Source organism: Tachyglossus aculeatus, chromosome 11, assembly GCF_015852505.1.
Source record: "Tachyglossus aculeatus isolate mTacAcu1 chromosome 11, mTacAcu1.pri, whole genome shotgun sequence".
Lineage (NCBI taxonomy): Eukaryota > Metazoa > Chordata > Mammalia > Monotremata > Tachyglossidae > Tachyglossus > Tachyglossus aculeatus.
The window spans coordinates 39,530,349-39,556,383 of record NC_052076.1 but is presented as its reverse complement, the minus strand read 5'-3'; the positions used below and the strand labels follow the sequence as shown (position 1 = coordinate 39,556,383).

Genomic DNA, 26,035 nt, shown 5'->3' with positions numbered 1-26,035 from the left:
AACTGAACTTCTCGGTGACTCAGTTACCTCACCTGTAAAATGGGGATTAAGACTGTGAGCCCCCTGTGGGACTTGGAATGTGTCCAACCGGATTTGCTTGTAGCTGAGTACTCAGTACAGTGCCTGGCACACAGTAAGCACTTAAATTAAAAGAAAAACTGCACACAATGCCAAAGGATTTGTTAGTTATACCTTGGTCTCTTCAGCCACACTTACATACACTGATTAGATGTCACCTCATCAGAAAGCACCTGAATGTGTGTAAACATTCTTTAGGATATTTATATTATAAATGAATGTGTACTCCAAATCATTAGAAAGCATTCAATTAAAAAATGATCCAAAATCCCTATGAGGCATCTATAATTTCATTTACAAGTATGAACTTGGACAATATTCTATTTGGTTTTGGCTTAACTTGATTAGAATGCTACCTCTCAAGTTTGCTCTACGAAGCTTCCAAATACAGGATTGGGTGTCCAGTGAAGCGTGCACAACAGCCAATTCTACCTCATTTCCTGAGCACCTAATAATTTGATAGGTTGAAAAATGCAGACAAGTTACAAGCTGGAATTAAAGATCTTCAGGGAAGTAAATCATCTGTCTGGCAGGATGCCAGTTCAAGAAGTTGAGGGATAAAAATTTCATTTTGAGGAGCTAACAAATTCTGTTCTCATAAAAAAAGTGGCTTTTAGAGAGTCTTCAGTGATTGCCTTTATGAATTTGTCTGCAAACTGTAGATGGCCAAAATAATATCTAACAACACAGCTGATGCAACGCCTTCTGTGTGTGGAAACGTTCATAACTACAGGCGCCTGAAGAGGGACAAGTTATGCCAGTTTTGATGTGTTATTAAATCTTCACTGTTCCCTTTCGGTCTGAGGTGGTGATGATTTTTTAATGCCAGTACTGATTAACTGCTTTTACCTTAGAGATGTTTCTAAGGACAATGAAGAAAATACACACAAACACACAATGAAGAAGCTGGAATAGCAACAGAACCAAGCCCGTTTTTTTCTGTTATTTGTTAAGCACATACTATGTGTCAGGCACTATACCAAGTTAATCAGGTTGGATACAGTCCGTGCCCCACATGAGGCCGGTGAAGCTCAGTCTTCATCCCCAGTTTACAGATGGGGTAACTGAGGCACAGAGAATTTAAGTTACTTGCCCAAGGTCAATCAGCAGACAAGTGGTAGAGCTAGGCTTAAAACTCAGTTCCTTCTGAGTTCCAGGACCATGCTCTATCCACTAGCCCACACTGCTTCTCTGGTTTGGAAAGTATCTCTTCTGGTTAGGGCTAATAATATTCCCTTGGTTCATGGGGTGTAAGAAGGGGAAAAGCACTTAACGCAGTGCTCTTCCCACAGTAAGTGCTCAATAAATATCATCAATTGACTGATGGTAAAAATCAAGATAAATGGTAAAGATTCTCTTCCAATACTGCATTTGCTTTTCAGAGCGGTAAAAGTCATCTGCTAGGGTGTAGTTGATAAGAGTACCCAACAACAGAGGAGCAGAACAGCACCTGAAACCAAATGCCTAATGTTCACTTTTTGAAAATTCTCCCTGTTGAAAATATCCAAATCAAAATCAACTTGCTTGCAAATGGGGATGTTGACAATCTCAATCAGAGCAGGTTAGGGTGAGATATGAGCTTAGGGCTAAGGATAATGTTAGATGATTGGTTTGTGAAACATGCTGCCTGAACGGTAGGTGACAATTTGCTAACAGTTGTCTTTCCTTGCTTGCTTACTATTTGTTATTCAGGAACTTGTTTCCTCCCTAGGCAGCAAGAGAGAAAACAGCACAGGGCATTTAAAGCTTTTTCTAAGTGGCCAGAGTTCTCCCCGTTCACACTTAACATCCTTAGCCATATTGCTTCGTTCTGATAATGTTATCTGGCTCATTCACTGACTGGTTTTGGTTGTCTTTTTTGTTGTTGTTTCCTACAAAATACATGTCTCTACCTTAAAAGATATTAGAACTGGGCTGAAAAACAGATTAATTGAAGAACTCCAAAAGCGGTACAGTATGCCTAAATTCTAGTGAAATAATTTGAGGTGTCAGAGGAAATAGCACAACTTTATGGAAGCTATAAATAAGCTTTCCAGTTCATTCGGGAATGTGGAATCTAGTTAACAAATGCTCTCGCAACCAGCATTCACATTCTGCTCACAAGAGAGGCAAGGGGCCAATTTTCCCTCCCTATCCTCCCCACTCTGGGAATGGGGTTGAAGGGATTAATTTCTGCTGTTCAACTTTGAGGCGGGGCAGGTAGCCATGTACTGAGCCTACAGAGTTGGACATGATGGCAATTCTTTTCCTGAATTGCTCTCCTGCCAGTAGGCTAGACTGTAAGCTCGTTGTGGACAGGGAATGTGTCTGTTTGTTGCACTGTACTCTCCCAAGTGCTTAGTAGTGTGGCTCTGTGGAAAGAGAATGGGCTTGGGAGCCAGAGTTCATGGGTTCTAATCTGGCCCCGCCACTTGTCAGCTGTGTGACTTTGGGCAAGCCACTTAACTTCTCTGGGCCTCAGTTACCTCATCTGTAAAATGGGGATTAAAACTGTGAGCCCCACGTGGGACAACTTGATCACCTTGCAACCCCCCTAGTGCTTAGAACAGTGCTTCGCACATAGTAAGCGCTTAACAAATGCCACCATTATCATTATTATTAGTAGTAGTAGTAGTAGAGTAATCTGCAAACATTAAGCTCTCAATAAATACGATTGACTGACTGTCTCTGGCCCGAGCGCCTGTTAGGAGCAGGCTGTCACTCAATCACAATCAGGGACCAATTCTGTCCCACCCAGCAACCTTGATGAATATCTTGGACTTTACATGTCATAGTTCATGCACTGGTTTAGGGACTTCTCCCTCTCTCCTGCCATACTTGAGGACTGGATTAGTGGCTTTTCATGTCTTTGACTGGATCTGGAGCCAGGCCTATTTTTTTAAAAAACTCATTGTTTTGGAATTTTCCAATAGATTTATTACCCAACATGTTTCTGTACTTTATATTCAGTATTTTTCTTTTTAATGAATTCCCAGGTGAGGATATCCTATTCCTTTATGGATCTGAGTAAATGTCTTATCTTGTGATCCAGAAAATCCAGTTCTGCTCTCACCAAATTTTCTTAGTCCAACACTCATTTCAGAAAGTCACCACTGAAAATCTCAACCTCTGGGGCCTAGGGTCCATTTGATTCTTTAGTTTAATAACTGAAGTGAAGGTTACCAGATGCAACTCCTAACATGTCAGTGGTGATGGTTGGGTCAGTCGGAGAAATTCCAGCCACTTTAGTCCTTCAACTCAAAGAGAGCAGTAGAGATGCACTTAAAGTTTTTTTATGAGATATTCATTCTTGGGTTCCAGTCAATGCCAATACTCCATGATACATTAATAATAATAATGGCATTTATTATGCACTTAACTATGTGCAAAACACTGTTCTAAGTGCTGGGGAGGTTACAAGGTGATCAGGTTGTCCCACGTAGGGCTCACAGTCTTAAGCCCTATTTCACAGATGAGGTAACAGGCACAGAGAAGATAAGTGATTTGCCCAAAGTCACACAGCTGACAAGTGGTGGAGCAGGGATTTGAACCCATTACCTCTGACTCCAAAGCCCGTGCTCCTTCTACTGAGCCATGCTGCTTCTTGAAAATCTGGGGGAGATTACTGAAAGACATTATTGAGAGAGGCAAGACCTCTCATAATTCTATTCTCGGTCTACAGATTCCACATTACAGCTAAGTAATATTACATGGCTATTAAATCTGCCAGACAAGTATGAGGCTCCTGTCAACTATAAACAAACAACCAAGGCCTGCTCATTCCCCGTACTTAAAGAAATCTTGGTTCTCCTTAGAATGGATAGTTAAATTGCTCCATCCTTCCCACCCCTTGACCAGAATTAGGTCCAGCATTACTCTGGGGGTGACCCTGACCCCAGATATTTTGCTGCATTAATATCTGTAATGTATTCATTTATACTAACGTCGGTCTCCCACTCTAGACTGCAAGGTTGTTATAGGTAGGGAATGTGTGGGTTTATTGTTTCCTTGTGCTCTTCTAAGGGCTCAGTACAGTACTCTGCAAATAGTAATTTCTCAATAAATACAATTGATTGATTGCATTGATACCACAACCTGGAAATGGGATGTATAGGGGCAGGAGATTACACTGCAGCTTTGTCAGAAGTAAATATGTTGGCTCTCAAAAAGGTGTTCTCAGAAACGCTCCCGGGGTAGTCATGAAAGCACAGGATACTCTAATGGTTTGGAAAGTCTCTCTTCTGGTTAGGACTAATAATGGTCCCTCATTTCATAGAGTGCAAGATGGGGAAAAGAGCACGACAATAATACCAGAAACAATAACTTGTTGCACAGAGCCAATTTATACACAAAGCCAATTCAGCCCGCTGTGCAACAAGGTAGCATATATTTTTAATGATATTTTTTAAGCATCTACTATGAGTCAAGTACTGCTTTAAGCACTGTGGTAGATACAAGTTAATTAGGTTGGACACAGTCCCTGTCCCACAAGGGGCTCACAGTCTAAGTAGGAGGGAGAACAAGTATTGCATCCTCATTTTACAGTTGAGGAAACAGACACAGAGAAGTAAAGTGACTTACCCAAGGTCACATAGCAAGCAATTGGCAGAGCTGGGATTACAGCCCAGGACCCCTGGCTCCAGGCCCATATTCCTTCAACTAGGCCACACTGCTTTCATCATCATCAATTGTATTTATTGAGCGCTTACTGTGTGCAGAGCACTGTACTAAGTGCTTGGGAAGTACAAGATGGCAACAACTTTGAGATAAAAGGTATGTCAAGGAACTCAACTTTGGAGTGAGTGGGATTGGCTGTTCAGGAAAGAGGCCTGGCTTAGTAACTTCTGGGGTTTCTGAGCAACGAAAGTGTCCTCACTGACAGGTATTGTCTACTGGATAGAGCACAGGCCTGAGAGTCAGAAGGCCCAGAATGGGGGAATAATAATAATTAAGAAAAATTGCTAAAGCAGACTCCTACCTGACCCTAGAAAGATGATTTGAGCCCTGAATTATGCAATATTTTACCCAGGATTGCTTTCCCATCCCTGTGCTTAGACTTTTCTGGTTCTACTAATGGACAGATTGGAAAATAGTAAATTCTCAGGTGTTAGCAGGTAGGCTGTCAATCACTTAATGGGTAGTCTTATCTGCAGTGAGATGTTTTTTGGAGTAATTTTGGTAAGTATCTCTATATTCCTCCAAAAAGGTTTACTGAAGTAGTCCAGGAAGACCAGAAATAAGGCTTGTGACAGTTTACCCAGCTCATCTGCACTGTTTGCAAAATAAAATGAAGATCCTTGGTTGAGTCTTAGATGTATTTGTTCTAGAAAGGGTATATCAAGTAGAATGTGTGAAATCAATTGTGGGTGCCTTCATTTTGTTTATCAGAGTGACAGATTGCCCCCCTTCACAGGGATTACCAGCTTTTGATAGTGACAAAATTTCAGGATTCAAACAAATTACATTGGCAGGACTGCAAAGGAAATCAGCCCTTCACTGTGTCAGATTTCCTGCTGAAACCATTTAGAATGATGATAATAGTAACCAGAAATAATATGTTGATTTTGGTATCGACAGCCTTCTCCAAATCTTACAGTGTCTTCCATTTTCTCATTTATCCCCATTCCCCATGTTAAAGCAGGCAGCACATAATTTATTAGCCTTTTATTGCTCTGGAAGCGCAGCCCAGAGAGGGTCAGTGGCTTTCCCACTTTCACACAGTAATCCTTTGGCAGAATCAAAATGAAGTGCCAGACTTTTAAGGTTCTTTCTATCAACACAGGTAAACTAAAGTTAACTTATTACAGAAACCATTCCCCACAGGTAAAACAAAAGCTTCGGGAAACAGATTGGAATGCCCTCCTTCCTAGCTGACAGACGATCACTCTCCCCAATTTCTAAACCTTCTTAAAAACTCCTCCAAGAGGCCTTCCCCTCACTAAGCCCTCATTTCCTTTCCACCCACTATCTTCTCTGTTCTAATCTTGGCTCTGCCACTTCTCTGCTGTGTGACCTTGGGTAAGTCTCTTAACTCTTTTGCTTCAGTTCCCTCATGTGTAAAATGGGGATTAAATCCTACTACCTCCTAGTTAAATTATGAACCCTATATGGTACAGGGACTGTGCCTGGCATGATCATCATGTATGTAATAATAATAATAATAATAATGATGGTATTTTTTTTTAGCACTTACTATGTACGAAGCACTGTAATAAGCACTGGGGTGGATAAAGGCAAATCGGGTTGGACACAGTCTCAATCCCCATTTTACAGATGAGGTAACTGAGGCTCAGAGAAGTGAAGTGACTTGCCTAAGGCCACACAGCAGACAAGTGGCAGAGCTGGGATTTGAACCCATGACCTCTGACTCCTAATCTGGGGCTCTTTTCCACTGAGCCACGCTGCTTCTCTTGAGTGGCCCCAGAGGGGCCAAAGAGTCCCAGTATTTGGCAATCAGGGCATATGGGCCAAGCTGCAATCCTTTGTCACTCTCAGAGTTCCTCTGATTCATTTTTTCACCTGATTCATCTGAGTCAGAGAAGCAGCATGGCTCAGTGGAAAGAGCAATGGTTTAGGAGTCAGAGTTCATGGGTTCAAATCCCAACTCCGCCAATTGTCAGCTGTGTGACTTTGGGTAAGTCACTTCTCTGTGCCTCAGCTCCCTCATCTGTAAAATGGGGATTAAGACTGTGAGCCCCACATGGGACAACCTGATCACCTTGTATCCCCCCCAGTGCTTAGAACAGTGCTTTGCACATAGTAAGTGCTTAGCAAATACCATCATTATTATTATCTTTGATGATCATTGTCTTGCAGCCTCTTCCTACATTCTGTCCCTTGTCTGCTTTACTTCTCGCTCCCAGGTCCCACTGTGTCCTGTCGCACCATCTTTCCCCGCTGCCTGCCATTTTCCTTGGTCTCTTCCCTGCTCACCTGGATCATTAAACTAATATCAAATGGAGAATGTAGAGAGAAGGAAACACGGGAGATCTGTTCACAACCTGCCCACCTTCTGTTGGCCTGTTGTGCAAAGGCTTCTGACATGTTATGGTGTCCTTGGGAATTTGAATCAAGTGCAAAACAGAAACAGACAGGTCGAGGAGGAGGAGAAAAAGCTGTAATACTGAATTCTAAGAACACTCACTTGATAGGTGGCAAGCGTTTCTCTGTCCAGGCTCCGGGACACTGAGACGTCACCGGTGTTTTCATTGATTCGGAAAACTCCTTTGGGCTCTTGATCCACTCCTTTCCCGGACAGCCGAAATTTGGATCCCTCGGGTCTGTCACTGTCCACCACCTGTGTGACAGAAACAATACTGAGACACTGGGACTCAAGAACTGAAAAGAAATTACATGAGATCAGAACACTGACTATGATTTATTCCTATAAGTACTAACGTTTAACCGAGAAAGAGCCTAGTCTAGAAAGCAGGATTGTTGAGTTATGTCTTCAGGTACAATCAAAGACCAAATTTTCCTAGAGCTGCTCATCGCAGTGTATGCTGAAATGCTCTTCCAGTGGGCAAGGATGTGGCGTCAGAGAGTGAGGTCCTCAGCTTCCAACAATGACTAGGAATAGGATTTATTTAGATCCTACTTCTTCTAGCCTTCGTTCACGCTCCCTTTTGCATGGAAATTCTCTAGGCCTGTCAATCACCACCACTTTTCTCTTTTAAAATACAGATCAATAACTAGTCTTCCAGGAAACTTTCCCTTATTAATTCTACCCTCTCAGACCCATTAGCAAAATCCATAGGTTAGGGAAATTCTATCTGAAAATTACTGGGGTATTAAGTATGTATTTGCCAAGGATTATATGTAGCATGGCATTGACTAAAGCTAATCAATCACTCACATTTATTGAACACTTACTGTGCCCAGAACTTAGAACAGTGCTTGGCACATAGTAAGTGCTTAACAAATACCAACATTATTATTATTATTATTATTATTATTATTATTATTCAGAGCACTGAACTAAGCACTTCAGAGAGTTCAATATAACAGAGCTGGTAGACACATTCCCTGCTCACAAGGAGCTTACAGTCAGGAGGGGGAGACAGACATGAATGTAAGCAAATATATTAAATTTCAGATCTATGTATAACTACTATGGGGCGGGGGGGGACAAATAAAGGCTGCAAACCCAAAGTACAAGGGTGTCACAGAAGGAAGTGGGAGAAGAGGAATTGAAGGGATTAGTCAGGGAAGACCACTTGGAGGAGGTGAGTTTTTAATAATGCTTTGAAGGTGGGAAGAGTGAAGTTCTGCTAGATAGAAAGGGTGAAGGAGTTCCAGACCAGAGGCTGGATGTGGGAAAGGGATAAATAGTGAGATTGATGAGATCAAGAAACAGTGAGTAGGCTGGCATTACAGGGATGAAGTGTGTGGGCTGGTATAGTTGTAGTAGAAAATCACAGATATAAGTTAGAGGGGGCAAAGTGATTTAGTGCTTTAAAGTCAAAAGTAAGAAGTTTCTGTGTGATGCGGAGGTGGATGTCCTGCCATTGACCCCCGGCCCACGTCATCCCCCAGGCCTGGAATGCCCTCCTCCTGCCCATCCGCCAAGCTAGCTCTCTTCCTCCCTTCAAGGTCCTGCTGAGAGCTCACCTCCTCCAGGAGGCCTTCCCACACTGAGCCCCTTCCTTCCTCTCCCCCTCGTCCCCCTCTCCATCCCTCCCATCTTACCTCCTTCCCTTCCCCACAGCACCTGTATATATGTATATATGTTTGTACATATTTTTTTTACTCTATTTATTTATTTATTTTATTTGTACATATCTATTCTATTTATTTTATTTTGTTAGTATGCTTGGTTTTGTTCTCTGTCTCCCCCTTTTAGACTGTGAGCCCACTGTTGGGTAGGGACTGTCTCTATATGTTGCCAATTTGTACTTCCCAAGCGCTTAGTACAGTGCTCTGCACATAGTAAGCGCTCAATAAATACGATTGATGATGATGATGATGATGGATGGGAAAGCACTGGAGGTTCCTGAAGAGTGGGGAACCATGGACTAATTGGTTTTATAGAAAAATCAGCCAGGCAGCAGAGTGAACTATGGACTGATGTGGAGAGAGTCAGAAGGCTGGGAGGTCAGCAAGGAGGCTAAAGCAGTAATCAAGGAGGGACAGGGGGCTTGGAATGACATGGTAGCAGTTTGGATGAAGAGGAAAGGACAGATTTTAGTGATGTTGTGAAGGCTGAAGATCCAGGATTTGGTGACAAATTTGGATATGAGGGTTGAATGAGAAAGATGAGTCAAGTATAATGCCAAGCTTATTGGCCCAGTCTAATCAGTTCAGACAGTCCCTGTGGCACATGAGGCTCACGATCTAGAGGATAGGGAGAACAGGCACTAAAACACAATTTTACAGATGAGAAAACTGAGGTACAGAAAAGTTAAATGACTTTTTGGTCACACAGCAGACAAGTGGCAGAACTGGAATTAGAATTTAGACTGCGAGCCCGTTGTTGAGTAGGGACCGTCTCTATATGTTGCCGACTTGTCCTTCTCAAGTGCTTAGTACAGTGACCTGCACACAGTAAGCACTCAAATACAATTGAATAAATGAATGAACAAATGAACGCAGGCCCCCCCCATTCCCAGGCCCTTGCTCTTTCCACTAGGCAATAATGTTTCCTTTTGCTCTTAAAAACTGTTGTATGCTTTTTACATACTTTATACTGCTTGTATGTGTCATTTCTCCTATCAGAGTGGATGCTCTATGAGGGTCAGGAAAGAGGCCTTCTGACACGGACCCCACGTAACACCACACTGAAAGCTCTGAATTCTCAATAAATGCTTCTTGCCTGACAAATTTTTTCACGTGCTCTATCGCCTCAACCCCACAGCCAAAAGTAATGATGGTATCTGTTAAGTGCTTACTGTGTTCCAAGCATTGTTCTAAGCACTGGGGTATGTCCAATGTAATCTACCTTGTTGCCCCACAGATGTTTACAGATGTTTTCATTCTCAGTCTCCTTCGTGGGCTCCTCCTTCCTCTCCCATCCCCTTACTGTAGTGGTTCCTCAAGTGTCGGTTCTTGGTCCCCTTCTGTTGTCCAATTATACTCACTCCCTTGGTGAACTCATTCTCTCCCATGGCTTCAAATATCATCTCTACTCTGATGACACCCAAATCTACATCTCCTCCCCTGTTCTCTCTCCCTCGCTCCAGGCTCGTATCTCCTCCTTCCTTCAAGACATCTCCATCTAGATGTCTGCCCCCCATCGAAAACTCAACATGTCCAAAACTGATCTCCTTCTCTTCCCTCCCAAACCCTGTCCTCTCCCTGATTTTCCCATCACTGTAGATGGCACTACTATCCTTCCCATCTCACAAGCCCTCAAACTTGGTGACATCCTTGACTCGGCTTTCTCATTCACCCCAGACATCCAATCCATCACCAAAACCTGCCACTCTCACCTCCGCAGCATCACCAAGACCCGCCCTTTCCTCTCCTTCCAAACTGCTACCTTGCTGATTCAATCTCTCATCCTATCCTTTATAGCATCAACCTCCTCTCTGATCTCCCATCCTCCTTTCTCTTCCCGCTTCAGTCTATACTTCACTCTGCTGTCCAGATTATCTTTGTACAGAAAAGCTCTGGGCATGTCACTCCCCTCCTCAAAAATCACCAGTGGTTGCCTATCAACTTTCAAATCAAGCAAAAACTCCTCACTGTTGGCTTCAAAGCTTTCCATTACCTCACCTCCCTTCTCTCCTTCTCCAGCCCAGCCCGCACCCTCTACTCCTCTGCCACTAATTTCCTCACTGTCCCTCATTCTCCCATCCCGCCGTCGACTCCTGGCCCACATCCTACCCCTGGCCTGGAATGCCTTCCCTCCACACATCTGCCTAACTAGCTCTCTTCCTCCCTTCAAAACCCTATTGAGAGCTCACCTCCTCCAGAAGGCCTTCTCAGATTGAACCCCCACTTTTCTTCTCCTCCTCCCCACCCCTCCGCCCTTTCCCTCCCCACAGCACTTGTGCATATTTGTACATACTTATTACTCTATTTTATTAAAAGATGTCTATATAGCTATACTTCTATTTATTAATAATACTAATGATGATGGTATTTGTTAAGCACTTATGTGCAAAGCCCTGTTCTAAGTGCTGGGGAGGGACACAAGCTCATCAGGTTGTCTCACATGGGGTTGACAGTCTTAATCTCCATTTTACAGATGAAGTAACTGAGGCCCAGAGAAGTGAAGTGACTTGCCCAAAGTCACAGAGCTGACAAGTGACGGAGCCGGGATTAGAACCCATGATCTGACTCCCAAATCCATGCTCTTTCCACTGAGCCATGCTTTATTCTGTTGGTATTAACACCTGTCTACTTCTTTTGTTTGGTTTATTTTTCCTCTGTCTCCCCCTTCTAGACTGTGAGCCCCATGTTGGGTAGGGACTGTCTCCATATGTTGCTGATTTGCACTTCCCAAGTGTTTAGTACAGTGCTCTGCACACAGTAAGCGCTCAGTAAATACGATTGAATGAAAAGTAGTAAGAAATTTGTAGCAATTAGCTGGAAATTTATGGGTAAAAGTGCATCATAATTTAGCCATATATTTTTCTCATCTTATTTGCTGTGGCCTTGAAGACTTGGTCTCTGATGATCAACTATTAAATAGTATTAACAAAAGTAACAGAGCATTCCCTATACCATAGAGTTTAGAACAAAAATCATGAAAAAATGTCTGTTACCCATAGAATAGGGAAAAGATCCTTGGTCTGGTTCTGTATAGGAAATATTTTGGTTGTTTTTAATGAATTATCAGCTAATCAGGTATTTAGCCCAGCATGTGAGATTATTCCCTAAACAGGAGTAAAATACTCAATAATTTTTAATGATCTGCTGTAGGAGAAAGTTTGCTTTAACACAGCTATTCATATTGCTTATTGCACTGCAGAGCCCCTGCGACCAGAGTTTGAGGGAGGAGATAAAATCTTGTTTTAGTAGCTGAAATAGCAGCAAGCACCACAATAGGAAGAGGACAAAGGTCAAAATGTGCTAATACCATAGATACAGGTGCCAGAGGGGAAGTTTCATCAATGAAATGTGTTGTCTTTCCTTCCCCTCTTTGCCCGGGTAGGGAGCATGGCTCAGAGAAAAGAGCACGGGCTTTGGAGTCAGAGGTCATGGGTTCAAATCCTGGGTCTGCCACTTGTCAGCTGTGTGACTTTTGGCAAATAACTTCACTTCTCTGTGCCTCAGTTTCCTCACCTGTAAAATGGGGATTAAGACTGTGAGCCCTCTGTGGGACAACCTGATCACCTTGTAACCTCTCCAGCACCTAGAACAGTGCTTTGCACATAGTAAACACTTAATAAATGCCATTATTATTATTATTATTATTGCTATTATTATTAAGGGATAAAGGAAGGGGGTGGTTAATTTACTGACCGCCTTTAATATGCAGCACTTGGGAGACTATAATGGAAGAGATGCAGTTTCATGTAGTCCTTTCTTACCTTCTTTTCCTTCTCCTCTCACCTTCACTTTTTTCTTCTGCTCTCCTTGTTGCCAGAACTAATTCATGAATGACACCACCTATTTTAGGTTTGCCAAAATTATACAGAGTGGGCAATTAGGAGAGAAAATGAGGTATCTCTCTCTTTTGAAAGGTCCCGTCTGTCCAGAGCCCTCAGTTCGTCTCCAGAACCACTTTTTACAGCACCAGAGCATTGCCTTGCAGAGTTGAGATGTGCAACAATATGGTTATCAGTGAGTTGTTTGGAAGCAAAATCCCATCTTCTGTCCTCCACAGTTCAAAGGGCAACCGAGAGCTCATTTTCAGTGGATCTCTGTTATGCTAGAGAAAACGTCCTTAAAGTTGTTCCACTACCCCATGAGAAGAATCCTTTTTTTTTTTTCTTATAACGTTATAGCATAACGGAATCCGAGAAAGAAACCATCTTCCTTCTAGCCAGGATAAACCCTGGAGGATGCCAAGGTGTGAATATCTGCTAATGCTTCAGCTGCTAATACCTATTCTATCACATAGCAGGGGTTTCATAATTAGTAGATCTTTTCCATTATTCTTTTTAATTCAAAGCTTCTTTTCACAGTGGGGAATTTTCTTGTTTAAATAGAAAGATGGCTGATAGAAAGATCAATACCTAGATGCTAGTTATCCTACACTCAAAACACCAAAAAAAGACAAAAAAAAAGCCCCAGATATTCTCTCCAGAATAATCTGAAATCCAAACTGCTCAGGCCCTTACTCTTCCCATCCCTTCAGACTTTCTCTCCATCCACAACCCATCTCTTGATTATTTCAAGGGAGAGATGAAGCTCTCCTTGGTCCTTGAGGGCAAGATGGCCGAGGCCTTTCTACATTCATTCAATCATATTTATTGAGCGCTTACTGTGTGCAGAGCACTGTACTAAGCGCTTGGGAAGTACAAGTTGGCAACATATAGAGACGGTCCCTACCCAACAGTGGGCTCACAGTCTAGAAGAGGTAGACAGACAACAAAATGTATTAACAAAATAAGTAGAATAAATATGTACAAATAAAATAAATGAAAAGAGTAATAAATACATGTAAACATATATACAGGTGCTGTGGGGAGGGGAAGGAGGTAAGGCAGGGGGGATGGGAAGTGGGAGGAGGGGGAGAGGAAGGAGGGGACTCAGTCTGGGAAGGCCTCCTGGAGGAGGTGAACTCTCAGTAGGGCTTTGAAGGGAGGAAGAGAGCTAGCTTGGCGGATGTGCGGAGGGAGGGCATTCCAGGCCAGGGGGACAATGTGGGCCGGGGGTCGACGACAGGACGGGGAGAACGAGGCCCAGTGAGGAGGTTGGCGGGAGATGAGCGGAGGGTGCGGGCTGGGCTGGAGAAGGAGAGAAGGGAGGTGAGGTAGGAGGGGGCGAGGGGATGGACAGCCTTGAAGCCAAGGCTGAGGAGTTTTTGCCTGATGAGATATTACATGGATTTGGAAGTTTTAATACCAAAAAAGCTAATTCATAGTTACAGAGTTTGAGCCCTGGGTTTCAGTTGTCCCGACTGTTTTCAACATATTCATCCCTTAGAGATACAATAAATACCCTGAGCATTATTGGTTATGTTATTTCATATGCATTAGGCAGTTCTACCACAGAGAGGGTCCACTCTGCTTGTAAAGGTTTGTTAACTGCGTAGATCAAAGAGGTTGCCTCTCCCACACACACTCTTTTGTTCCCCGTGTTGGTTTCACAAAGCAACAGAAATGTATATAACACTCTAGGCTTTCTTTCACCTTAGTGTTATGATTTGCCCATTCATTCATTCAATCGTGTTTATTAAGTGCTTACTGTGTGCACAGCACTGTACTAAGCGCTTGGGAAGTACAAGTCAGCAACATATAGAGACGGTCCCTACAACAGGCTCAGTCTAGAAGAGGGAGACAGACAACAAAACAAGGAGACAGGTGTCAAAACTGTCAGAATAAATAGAATTTATTCATCTGCTAATCCTCCCCCTCCTCCCTCAGACTATGACAAAGATGTTTCGGGATTTCAGGAAGAATGTTTTCTGACTATAAATTACTTACATTAATGTCCATCTCCCCCTCTAGACTGTAAACTCATTATGGGTAGAAAACCTGTCTCCTAATTTTGTTGTATTGTATTCTCCCAAGCACTTAGTACAGTACTCTACACAGAAACATTTAATACCATTGATTAATTGATTGATTTATCAAGTGAACCAATTTAAAACAGAAGTCACTGATTTTTTGTCATCTTGACAGGGAGGAAGAAAGTTTGATTCCAAGCCCCTTGAGTCATACAACCATCATCCATTTAACAGTAATTGGCTGGTAAGACTAGTAAAGTATTTCAGTACTTTAAGAAGAAGCAGCGTGGCTCAGTGGAAAGAGCCTGGGCTTTGGAGTCAGAGGTCATGGCTTCAAATCCCAGCTCTGCCAATTGTCAGCTGTGTGACTTTGGGCACATCACTTAACTTCTCTGTGCCTCAGTTCCCTCCTCTGCAAAATGGGGATTAAGACTGTGAGCCCCCCGTGGTGCAGCCTGATCACCTTGTAACCTCTCCAGCACTTAGAGCAGTGCTTTGCACATAGTAAGCTCTTAAATGCCATTATTATTATTATTTTTATTATTGTTACTTAGTGGGTACAGAATTTATTAAAATTCTGTATTAAAAATATAAAATTATAGATTTATATATATTATAGAATTATAGAATATAATATATTATAAAATTATAGAATTATAAAATTATATGTGTAGAGCACTATAGTAAGCACTGCAAGAGTACACAAGTTGGAATTGGACAACAACTCTGCCCCATAAAGAGTTCTTAATTCTCTCCATCACTGAACTCTTCCAACTACAGAAATGCAAAGCAATCTCTCCAGAGGCTTGATTATGAGCACAAAAAAGTAGGTCTCCCACACCCCATATCTGCAAACAATTCAGCTCTTCCCTCTTCCATATATCTAAAAAAAAAAGCAACCAGATTCCACAGACCTGTACAGTTCTGCCTTTGCCTTTTTCTTCCTTCTTTTCTTCCACCCACCCTCCCCCCACTTCATTTAAATCCTCTCCTCCACGTGCTCAACCTCAGTGATTTTTAACTAGTAGAGAAAAAACACCTGGGTCTAATCCCAGTTTATCACGTGGTCCACCCCATCTAATTTGTCAGGTGACAGGGAAACTGAGAAGGGGAGAAAGTGGGCTGAGAAGTCAAATGATTTGATTCTCCCCACCTGGACACTTTCAAACAGTGGACACAGTTTAACATTACATACTTAACACTTTCTGATCATGGAGATTTCCTACCCCTTTTAGAGAATTTGAAAGGAAAACCCTCCACCCTCTTCTCACAATTTGCCCATGACTCAGTGGTATTTGGAAAAAGAATGTTTGCTGAAACTGGCACACACACAAACACAGGCTGAGAAACACAGTTCTGGGTTCAAAAGAATCATATCTATCTGGACCACAATTTGAAGGGAAGGAACATAATGAAAGGGAATGTTATTTGGCTTGTACCCCACCAGTTTGGCAGGATGAAGTCTGATGGATGTAACTATGGCAACTTTATTGAGTGTTTTCATATTTTGGGCTGATACGGATTCAGGCTTTCCCAGAAGATACCAGACACAGGGGTGGCTCACAGTGAGATTAGTGAGAAGGGAGCTGCTTACGGAACTCCATATTTCCTCTAATTCAATGCCTTAAGTACCTCATGAAGGTCACTACTCTCCCAAGGAAACCCACCCCAATATTAATAATAGTTATGTTATTTAATAATAATAATGATGGTATTTGTTAAGCACTTTCTATGTTCTAAGCACTAGGGGGATACAAGGTGATCAGGTTGTCCCACATAGGGCTCACAGTCATAATCCCCATTTTACAGATGAGGTAACTGAGGCCCAGAGAAGTTAAGTGGCTTGCCCAAGGTCATACAGCTGACAAGTCATGGAGCCAGGATTCAAACCCATGACCTCTGACTCCCAAGCCCGGGCTCTTTCCACTGAGCCATGCTGCTTGTCTAATTTGTATTGTATTAAGTGCTTATTAAGTGCCAAGCACTGTTCTAAGCACCGGGGTAGGTACAAGCTTATCAGGTTGGACACAGTCCTTGCCCAACATGGGGCTTATAGACATAATCTCCATTTTACAGTTAAGGGAACTTAAGTCCAGAGAAGTTAAGTGACTCACCCAAGGTCAAACAGCAGACAAGTACAGGAGCAGGGGTTAAAACCCAGGTCCTTCTGAATCCCAGCCTGGTTTTTTAATAGCATTTATTAAGTGCTTACTATGTGCAGAGCACTGTTCTAAGCGCTGGGGAGGTTACAAGATGAACAGGTTGTCCCACGCGGGGCTCACAGTCTTAATCCCCATTTTACAGATGAGGTAACTGAGGCCCAGAGAAGTTAAGTGACTTGCCCAAAGTCACATAGCTGACATATGGCGGAGTCAGGATTTGAACCCATGACCTCTGACTCCAAACCCCGTGCTCTTTCGACTTAGCCACGTTGCTTCTCTGTTGCAGTATCTACTAGGCTACACTGCTTCTCATTACTACCCCCACCCCCGGTAGCTCTACCCATTGGCTAGACTCATGGGGATTTGGTTAGCTGGGCAGGGTTAATCTGACCAAGGACTAATGGCTTTTTCCATTGAGTTCAAGTAAACATCAAGCCTCAGTGAGAATGTGACCGGCTGGGATGAAAGGGCAAATGCTCTATGCAAGTCTATACTATAATCAATACTATAATCAATTACTCAGATTCTTCATCCTAATAATAATAATAATAATAATAATGGCATTTATTAAGCACTTACTATGTGCAAAGCACTGTTCTAAGCACTGGGGAGGTTACAAGGTGATCAGGTTGTCCCATGCGGGGCTCAGAGTCTTCATCCCCATTTTCCAGATGAGGTAACTGAGGCCCAGAGATGTGAAGTGACTTCCTCAAAGTAACACAGCTGACAAGTGGCGGAGCTGGGATTTGAACCCATGACCTCTGACTCCAAAACTCGGGCTCTTTCCACTGAGCATGCTGCTTCCTAAAAGTGTCAGGATGAAGACATATCTACTCTTCCTGATAGGTGATCCATCTCCAGAACAGAGAAGTTAAGGATTCTAGACTGAAAGCTCCTTGTGTACAGGGAACATGGCTACCAACATGGCTCAGTGGAAAGAGCACGGGTTTTGAGGTCATGGGTTCAAATCCCAGCTCCGCCAATTGTCAGCTATGTGACTTTTGGCACATCACTTAACTTCTCTGTGCCTCAGTTACCTCATCTGTAAAATGGGGATTAAGAGTGTGAGCCCCATGTGAGACAACCTGATCACCCTGTATCCCCCAAGCGCTTAGAACAGTGCCTTGCACATAGTAAGAACTTAACAAATACCATTATTATTATTATTATTATTATTACTAACTCCATTGTATTATACTCTCCCAAACACACAGTGCATTGCACTGCACACAGTAAGCACATGATCAATTCCATTACTTGATGGATTGATTGATTCTGAGTCCAGGACAAGGTGTAGCAAGATTTAGAAGCAGCATGGCATAGCGGATACAGCACGAGCCTTGGAGTTAGAAGACCATGGGTTCTAATTCCGGCTCCTCCACTTGTCTCCTGTGTGACCTTGGGCAAGTCACTTCACTTCTCTGTGCTTCAGTTCCCTCATCTGTAAAATAGGCATTAAGACTGTGAACCCCACATGGATTGCTTGTATCCACCCCAGTGCTTAGCACAGAAGCAGCGTGGCTCAGTGGAAAGAGCCCGGGCTTGGGAGTCAGAGGTCATGGGTTCAAGTCCCGGCTCGGCCACTTGTCAGCTCTGTGACTTTGGGCAAGTCACTTCACTTCTCTGTGCCTCAGTTACCTCATCTGTGTAATGGGGATTAAGACTGTGAACCCCACGTGGGGCAACCTGATCGTCTTGTATCCCCCTGCCAGTGCTTAGAACACTGCTTCACACATAGTAAGTGCTTAACAAATGCCATCATTATTGTTATTATTTTGTGTGACCTTGGGCAAGGCACTTAACTTCACTGTGTCTCAGTGATCTCATCTGTAAAATGGGGATTAAGACTGTGAGGCCCATGTGGGACAACCTGATCACCTTGTACCCTCCCCAGCGCTTAGAACAGTGCTTTGCACATAGTAAGTGCTTAACAAATGCCATCATTATTATCATTGTTACAGTGTCTGGCACATAGTAAGTGCTTAACACATACCTTGATCCCATACCAAATGATAATGTGTTTCCTGAAAAAAAAAGTAATAAGCAATAATTATGGTATTTGTTAAGCCCTTAATATGTGCCAAACATTGTACTAGCTATGGGGTAGATAAAACAATCAGTCCCAGTTTCACACTAGGCCACAGTCTAAGTAGGAGGGGGAAGAAGTACTTAATCCCCATTTTAGGAAACTGAGATACAGAGAAGTGAAGTGACTTTTCCAGGTCACAAATCAGGCAAATGGCAGAGCTGAGATTAGAATCCAGGTCCTCTGCTACCTTCTGGCTGAACTAATAGTCACGTACAAACGGGTGCACCTTTCTAAGCCACAGACTGGCTTATTGATTTAACTGAAGGCAACACATTCATTTCCTATTAATTACAACTACTATGAGCCCTTCCTGTACATCCCCCAAAGCAAATGATCTAACATAAGCAAATCGGGCCAGTGATATGAATTTGAGAGTGAACTTTTGATAACCAAAACTCTTTCAAAGAGAATCAGGTCTTAGAAAGATAAAAGTCTTCTCTCGCTCCCTCGTGCTCTCTCTCTCTCACACACACACACACACAAACACACTACCTGCAAGCTCCTGCCCACTACTGATTCTCAACCAAACAAATTTACCAAGTTCCATTTCTCAACTGTCACTACCTCTCCCTTCAAGCCAAGCTCATTCCGTTTCTGTCATTTCCCAGTTGTTCTGAGCTTATCACAGAAGTAAATCAAAAGGCTCTCAAGAAGAGCTGAAGAGAGAAAAGCAAAAAAAAATCCCCAAGAGGAAAATATTTTGTCGAGTTCCACAACTACTGCAATTCTGTATTAAGAAAATTAAAAAAAAAAAGATTCCGTTATCATAACCACGGAAGTGGGACTGATAAATAAAAGCTGTTCTTTGAACTTTAAATATTTTAAGAATCTTTATATTGTTTGGCTACCACTACTAAAGCGACTTAGGATCAGAATCACATACTTGTGGCCGAACGCTTTGGCTATGAAAAAGCATGTTTAATTTGCCTTCCAACAGATGGCAATGCTTCCTGATCAGTTCAGTGTGTGCTGTAGATTGATGCACGTCCTGTAATCATTCAGATGGCCCTGGTTGGTTTTCCCACTATTTCATAGCCATTCCTTCAGAGACTTTACTTTTTAAGCCACATATCAGGATGTATACGCTTGGCATGTACATTTGTTTGCATCAGCGATATAGTATATTTACCCTGTCACTCCAATCACTGTGCCTTTTTCTGGGATATACCACAATCACATTCCTTAAACTGTGATCTGTATAGGGGATAGGGAATGTGACTGACCTAAATATGCTGTGCTTAGTACATTGCTTGGAACAAAGTAGGCACTTTACAAACACCACAATTATTATCCACTGCAAAGATAGCATTTTCCCAATTTAAGCATTTGATGCCTGAGGTTTGGGGACATCAAATACACTTGGGAATTTTTTTCCCGGATTTTGCCAGACGATGAAGCAGCAACAATGTAGCGGCACACATGCAGTTTGAGTCTGAATAAAGGAGAGCTAGGCAGGGATGCAGGGAAGAAGGCAGGCAAAGAGGAGCTCCCTTAGTTTAGATAGTGGAGTTGGGGATAAAAACCTGGGCCTTTCCTCCCTATTTCTTTCATTCCAAAGCTAAGAAATAGTCAGTCGATCAAGCAATCATATTTATTGAGGGCTTACTCTGTGCAGAGCACTGTATTAATCACTTGGGAAAGTACCATAAAACAGAGGTGGTAGACTCCCTGCCCACAATGAGTTTATATTCTAGATAATTCAAGGAAAGGGAGATTTCTTCCCCCAAACCCTCATTATAACAAAGGTATAGAATACACCCAGTTCTTTCACAGTACATGTTTTCAGTATGTGTTTGGGGGCAAAATCTGTTGAGGAATTAAGGAAAATTTTTCCTACAACCTGCGCCTACTTGAATAGGACACAGTTGTGATTTGGGCAGAATGGCTATACTCTAGCTCAGAGTGCTCAGTAACATCAATAAACTAGAGGGTGAATCTTCCTTAGAGTTGGGCTTTATCAAGAATGTAAGCCTCATTATAGGAAAATACGCACCTATGAACTAATGAATGGGTGTAATAGCTCCTGTTGTTGGACATCCCTTTCAGAGTTTGCTGAAACATAGTAACTTCACATCAAAGCTTAAATGCATTTGCTGCTATTTTCCCCCCAAGAAAACAAGTGTTTTCTTCCTAGAAATTAATCCAATCCATTTTCAGAACTAAATTCTGCCTTTCTGCAAATGGAGCAGGAATTGGCTTTAACTACAACTTCCTGCATAGATCTAATTTTCCCAAACAGAAGATGCCAGCTCAAGTGTAATTGATTGTAGCCTTAGAGGGTTGTGGAATTTACTTATTTGCTTGTTTAATTGTGTATTTTCTTACTGTTGATTGGTTATTTTTCACCGTCAGGTTCCAACAAAATCATCTATCATTTCTTGCAAGAGTTTGCATCAAATTCTAGATTTCTCCAAATGCACAAATGCACGTCTCAGTATCCAAAATCACCCCTACTTGGGACGATGGTCTTAGGATACCCAACTTTTCTTCTTGGCATGGTCTGAACTTTTCAAGCAAATAGTATATCCTTCTAAAGCATGACTAGTGTATACAACATGGGCTTGGGAGCCAAAAGACCTGGGTTCTCATCCCAACTCTGCCACTTGACGGCTGCATGATCTGGGGCAAGTTACTTAATTTCTTTATGCCTCAGTCTCCACATCTGTAAAATACCCTCTAATATTGCACTAGGGTCCCTACCCTTTATGACAGTGCATCAATGCCACCATCCTTTTTTTCTGTTGCCTCACTTTCGTACCATCTGAAGCTGGCCCTGGCTGGGAAGGAGGAAGGGAAAGAAACCTTGAGAAAAAACTTATAGCAATAAGATCTCAAAGGGTTTAATTGGTTTCCAGAGCCACTGAATACCACGCAGAATCAGTGCCCTTTCAGATCCTCTAGACTGTAAATTCATTGTGCACAGGGAATGTCACAGTTTATTGTTGTATTGCACTTTCCCAAGTGCTTAGTACACTGCTCTGCAAATGTGCTAAATAAATGTGAATGAATGAGTGAATTAATGAATCCTATAGACCTAGGCTTCTTTAACAGTATGGCTATAAATGATTCTAGCAGGCTGAGTTCATGGCTTCTAGGACATCAGTGGAAATGGGACTGATGTGTTATTAGATGCAATCATACGTACACTTAAAAATTTCTACAGATCATTGTAATCTAACTTCTTTTTCAAAATCACTAACAGAAGAATGCTGACAACAATATTGTACTCTTCATAGCAATTAGTACAGTGCTTTGGGCTTAATAAATACAATTAACTGACTGACACATTTCCTGACCACAATGAGCTTACAGTCTAGAGGGGGAGCCCCACATTAATAATAAATGATATTACTATTATTAATGACTGTAACATAAATTTTTTCTCAACTGGATAGCCAACTCAAAATCATATATACTTATAAAACTAGGATAGTTCTTCTGTTCATCAATGCAGTTGGGGGAAATAAAACATCATTATCGGCAAATAATTATCTTCATGTCTGTAGTTGTTATATATTTACCCCAACAGACACAGGGATAATTATTCGTTGATTCTAGGAACTTTTAAAACTGGGGAAAGACCTAATCAGAATATTTGAAAAGGATAGAAAAAAGAGTGAATAAGATTGAAAATGGGGGCCAAATTCCATCCTTAGCTCATTCATGCACAGCTCCATTTGATATCAGTGAAGGAAGTGTTTAAATAATAATAATAATTTTCATGGTATTTGTTAAGTACTTCCTATGTGCCAAGCACCGTTCTAAGCACTGGGGTAGATACAAGGTATTCAGGTTGTCCCACATGGGGCTCACCATCTTAATCCCCATTTTACAGATGAGGTAACTGAGGCATAGAGAAGTTAAGTAGCTTGCTCAAAGTCACAGCAGACAAGTGGCAGATTTGGGATTAGAACCCACGCCCTATGACTCCCAATCCCATGCTCTTTCCACTAAGCCATGCTGCTTCTCTTAAATGATTAAAAGTTAACTACAGTGAGGAAGAATGATTGAGGATTTCACGCTTCCATTTCTCTTTTGAATGGTTAACTAATTTCAACCCTCAAACCAAGAATGTAGTGTTGAATAAAACGAGACCTTCTGTTTCTAAGAAGGTATACCTAAATAAGAGAAGAGGCTGCACATTTAATGGCTGAGAGCTTGCTACAGAGGAAAACTGTAAGCCATCTGGCCTACTCACTGGCTGGTAAAGAAAGGAAAAATTTCTACTGGTGAATGCCCAAAGTTGAAATCGGCCTCAGTAGCTGATGCTCTACTGTAAGATCCTCCATCAAAGTCTAAGCTCTTTCAGGATTAGAAGTGACTTACATTTCTGTTGTATGTTCCCAGCTCCTAGGGCAGTGCTTAACACACAGTAGGGACTCAATGAATGATTTTGATAATGCAGCTGATGCTGTCTCCTTACCAAAATACATTTACATTCTTAATGCCTGACTAATTTTTAAAGACATTGGTGTGGCTTTCTATAAACCACTCAAACAACAGTTATGTGACTGAAACGGCTGAGTGATGATGGATACAGAAGTGGGTAGCATACATTTCAAAAAAATTGCCAGTGAAATGTTATGTCATTAATCTTAATTGGACACATTTTGGAAGAGATTAGACTTTTTTTAACATAAGTTGTTAGAGATTTATGGGCATTGTAAAAACTTTCACTGTGACTCTAATTATGATCCAAAAAAAGATTCAATAGCCTGATATTTCAGAAGCTTAAGGAATCTGATTTGGGGTTTGACTACAACTTTAGAGCTGGAAGCAATGTTTTCTTCGTTAAAAAGAAATCAAAAGAAATCAGAATAACTGATTAACAATTGTGAGTCAGATTAAAAAAGGGAAGGCCAAAGTGTGTATGTGTTTGAGGGGGAGGGGAGAAGATGTTGTTGGAGGGTGGTTGAATTTCTCAATAATATTTGTTTCAGAGACCAAAGCTAGAAGGCTCAAAATATGGGTTTGGTGTGGCTAGGACAAACAAATGAACAGCAAACTTCCTCTACTAGGTGTTTTTTACCTGCTGGTTTTGCTATCCTAAATTTGATCATTGTATTAATGGAATACTTGCTGTTTCCTTTTCAACCCTTATTAACATAGTGTTGCTAAAGAACAAAAACCTTGAATGTACATGTACATGCATGCATATGTATATGGAATCATATGATAGGATTTAGCCATCAAGATACTATGAACAGGGAAAAAGGACAAAACTGTTTGTAACGTCTATTTTTTTTTATTTTTTTCTTTGGTGTAACACGTGGCTTAAGTTTTAAACCATATTCATGTTTTGATAGGGTCATTTTCATCAACTAATATGCTGTTAATATACAGTTTTGAGAGATTAAAAACTTCTGATGGACTCTTAAAAAGACTTCAATCCACAGTAGTGTTAATTTCACAGTCAAATGAGAATGAAATTAAGAAAACTATATTGTTCAGAGTGGGAACACAAATGGCACTGTGGAGAATGCTTTTTTTAGTAGAAGCAGAATTCTCTTCCATAAATCAGGAAATAAGGAGTGTAATTCCATCTGTCCTCCATAAATAATATTTCTTCATAAAGAAAAAGTCACTTCCCTATTTTAATGAACCAGATTTGCCATGAGTTGATGCCCTCATGACCTATCTTTTGCAAGTGAACCTTGGAGTCAAAGGTCCACATTATTGCAGTATTGATTAACTCTGCTCAGTTTCTGATGTAAATGCCAGCATTTCTGGGTTAAGAAAAATTGAGGTTTCTTTTCTATCCACTGAATACTTTCCAGAAGCCAATATAACTAAAAAAGGAGTAGGTTAAACATTATATTTAATGCATGAAGAATGCATGAAAATAAGGAATAAAGGAAAATAAATGTTTTAAATTAGGAAGTGGTGATGTGCTTTGCCTTGGGGAAAAGTTCTCAATTGAAACAACATTTTCCCTTCAAAATTTGAAAAATCACATTATTTATAAGATTTCCTGTTCCATGGAACTGTATAGGCAACCCATAGAGATGCAATTGTGCTGCTGTGTGTGTGTGTGTGTGTGTGTGTGTGTGTGTGTGAGAGAGAGAGAGAGAGAGAGACAGAGAGAGAGAGAGACAGAGAGAGAAACAAACGTATGTGGTAGCTAGAATTAATGATGCATCTTGTTTTTAAAAGTTGAATAACAATGTTCCTCCTCAGAAACAAATAGAATGAACTAGAGAAACAGGATAAATGAATTGGAGAAACAGTGTGCCTAGTGGAAAGGATCTGAGTTCTAATCTCACCCCTGCCACTTACCTACTTTGTGACTTTGGACAAGTCATTTGACTTCTCTGTGCCTCACTTCCCTCATATGCAAAATGGAGATTCAAAACCTGTCTCCCTTCTGCTTAGACTGTGAGTCCCATGTGGGGCCTAATTACATTGCATCTACCCTAGCACTTAACGCAGTGCTCTGTGCAAAGTAAATCCTTAACAAACCACAATTATTATTATTATTTCTATTATCATCATTATTATCTAGAGCCTCCCTTGTTTATGGGGGTGCTGACTCAGTAGAATTGGCATTCATCTTGGGTCGGTTACATACATAGCTGACTCAAGGGAGAGGAGAGATGGACAGCCAGTGGGGTTCTTCAGGCAGCTTCACAACACATACAGACCTCAGCCTCTGTGAGGCAGGTTGAAAGGGGGGTACTATTATCCCGGGTTTACAGATAAGGAAACTGAGGCACAGAGATGTTAAGTGACATGCCCATGGTCACACAGCAGGCTAGTGGCAGAGCTGGGACTCAAAACCAGGCCCTCTGCCTTCCAGGCTGTTAGTCTTCCACTGTAGATTGACCGATTGATTCTTCAAAAACAAGATCGCAGGAAACTAAGAGGAAGGAAGTGGAATGGTATCAGTTGGTATGCCAAAGGAATAGTCTTGAATGTGCCTAAGTCTTGCTTAGCACCCAAATCCCATATGTAGTGAGCAACCCACAGATCTAATTATAGATTTTCCTCAGTCACTAGTTCCCTAGGAAACAAATCCATGGCTCATGCCTTGTGCATGGAAGGTCATAGAAAGAAGATAAATATTTTCCTGTGAATAGAAATTTATCTAGAGGTCACAGGCCCGCATTCCAACAGATGTTGGCACTTGAGTCATCGTCAGAATGACGCTCTGGCAGATATCAAGGGCAC

General features: G+C 41.7%; 1 protein-coding gene across 2 annotated transcripts in view; it reads right to left on the bottom strand.

Annotated features, from left to right (window-relative positions):
- The window catches only part of CDH13 (cadherin 13), a 991,500-nt gene that overhangs the window by 497,599 nt on the left and 467,866 nt on the right, over positions 1-26,035 (bottom strand). For both annotated transcript variants that reach the window (XM_038754876.1, XM_038754877.1), the window contains exon 5: positions 7,202-7,354. In XM_038754876.1, coding sequence (XP_038610804.1) covers positions 7,202-7,354 — 153 coding nt within the window. The remainder of the gene's footprint in view (positions 1-7,201; positions 7,355-26,035) is intronic.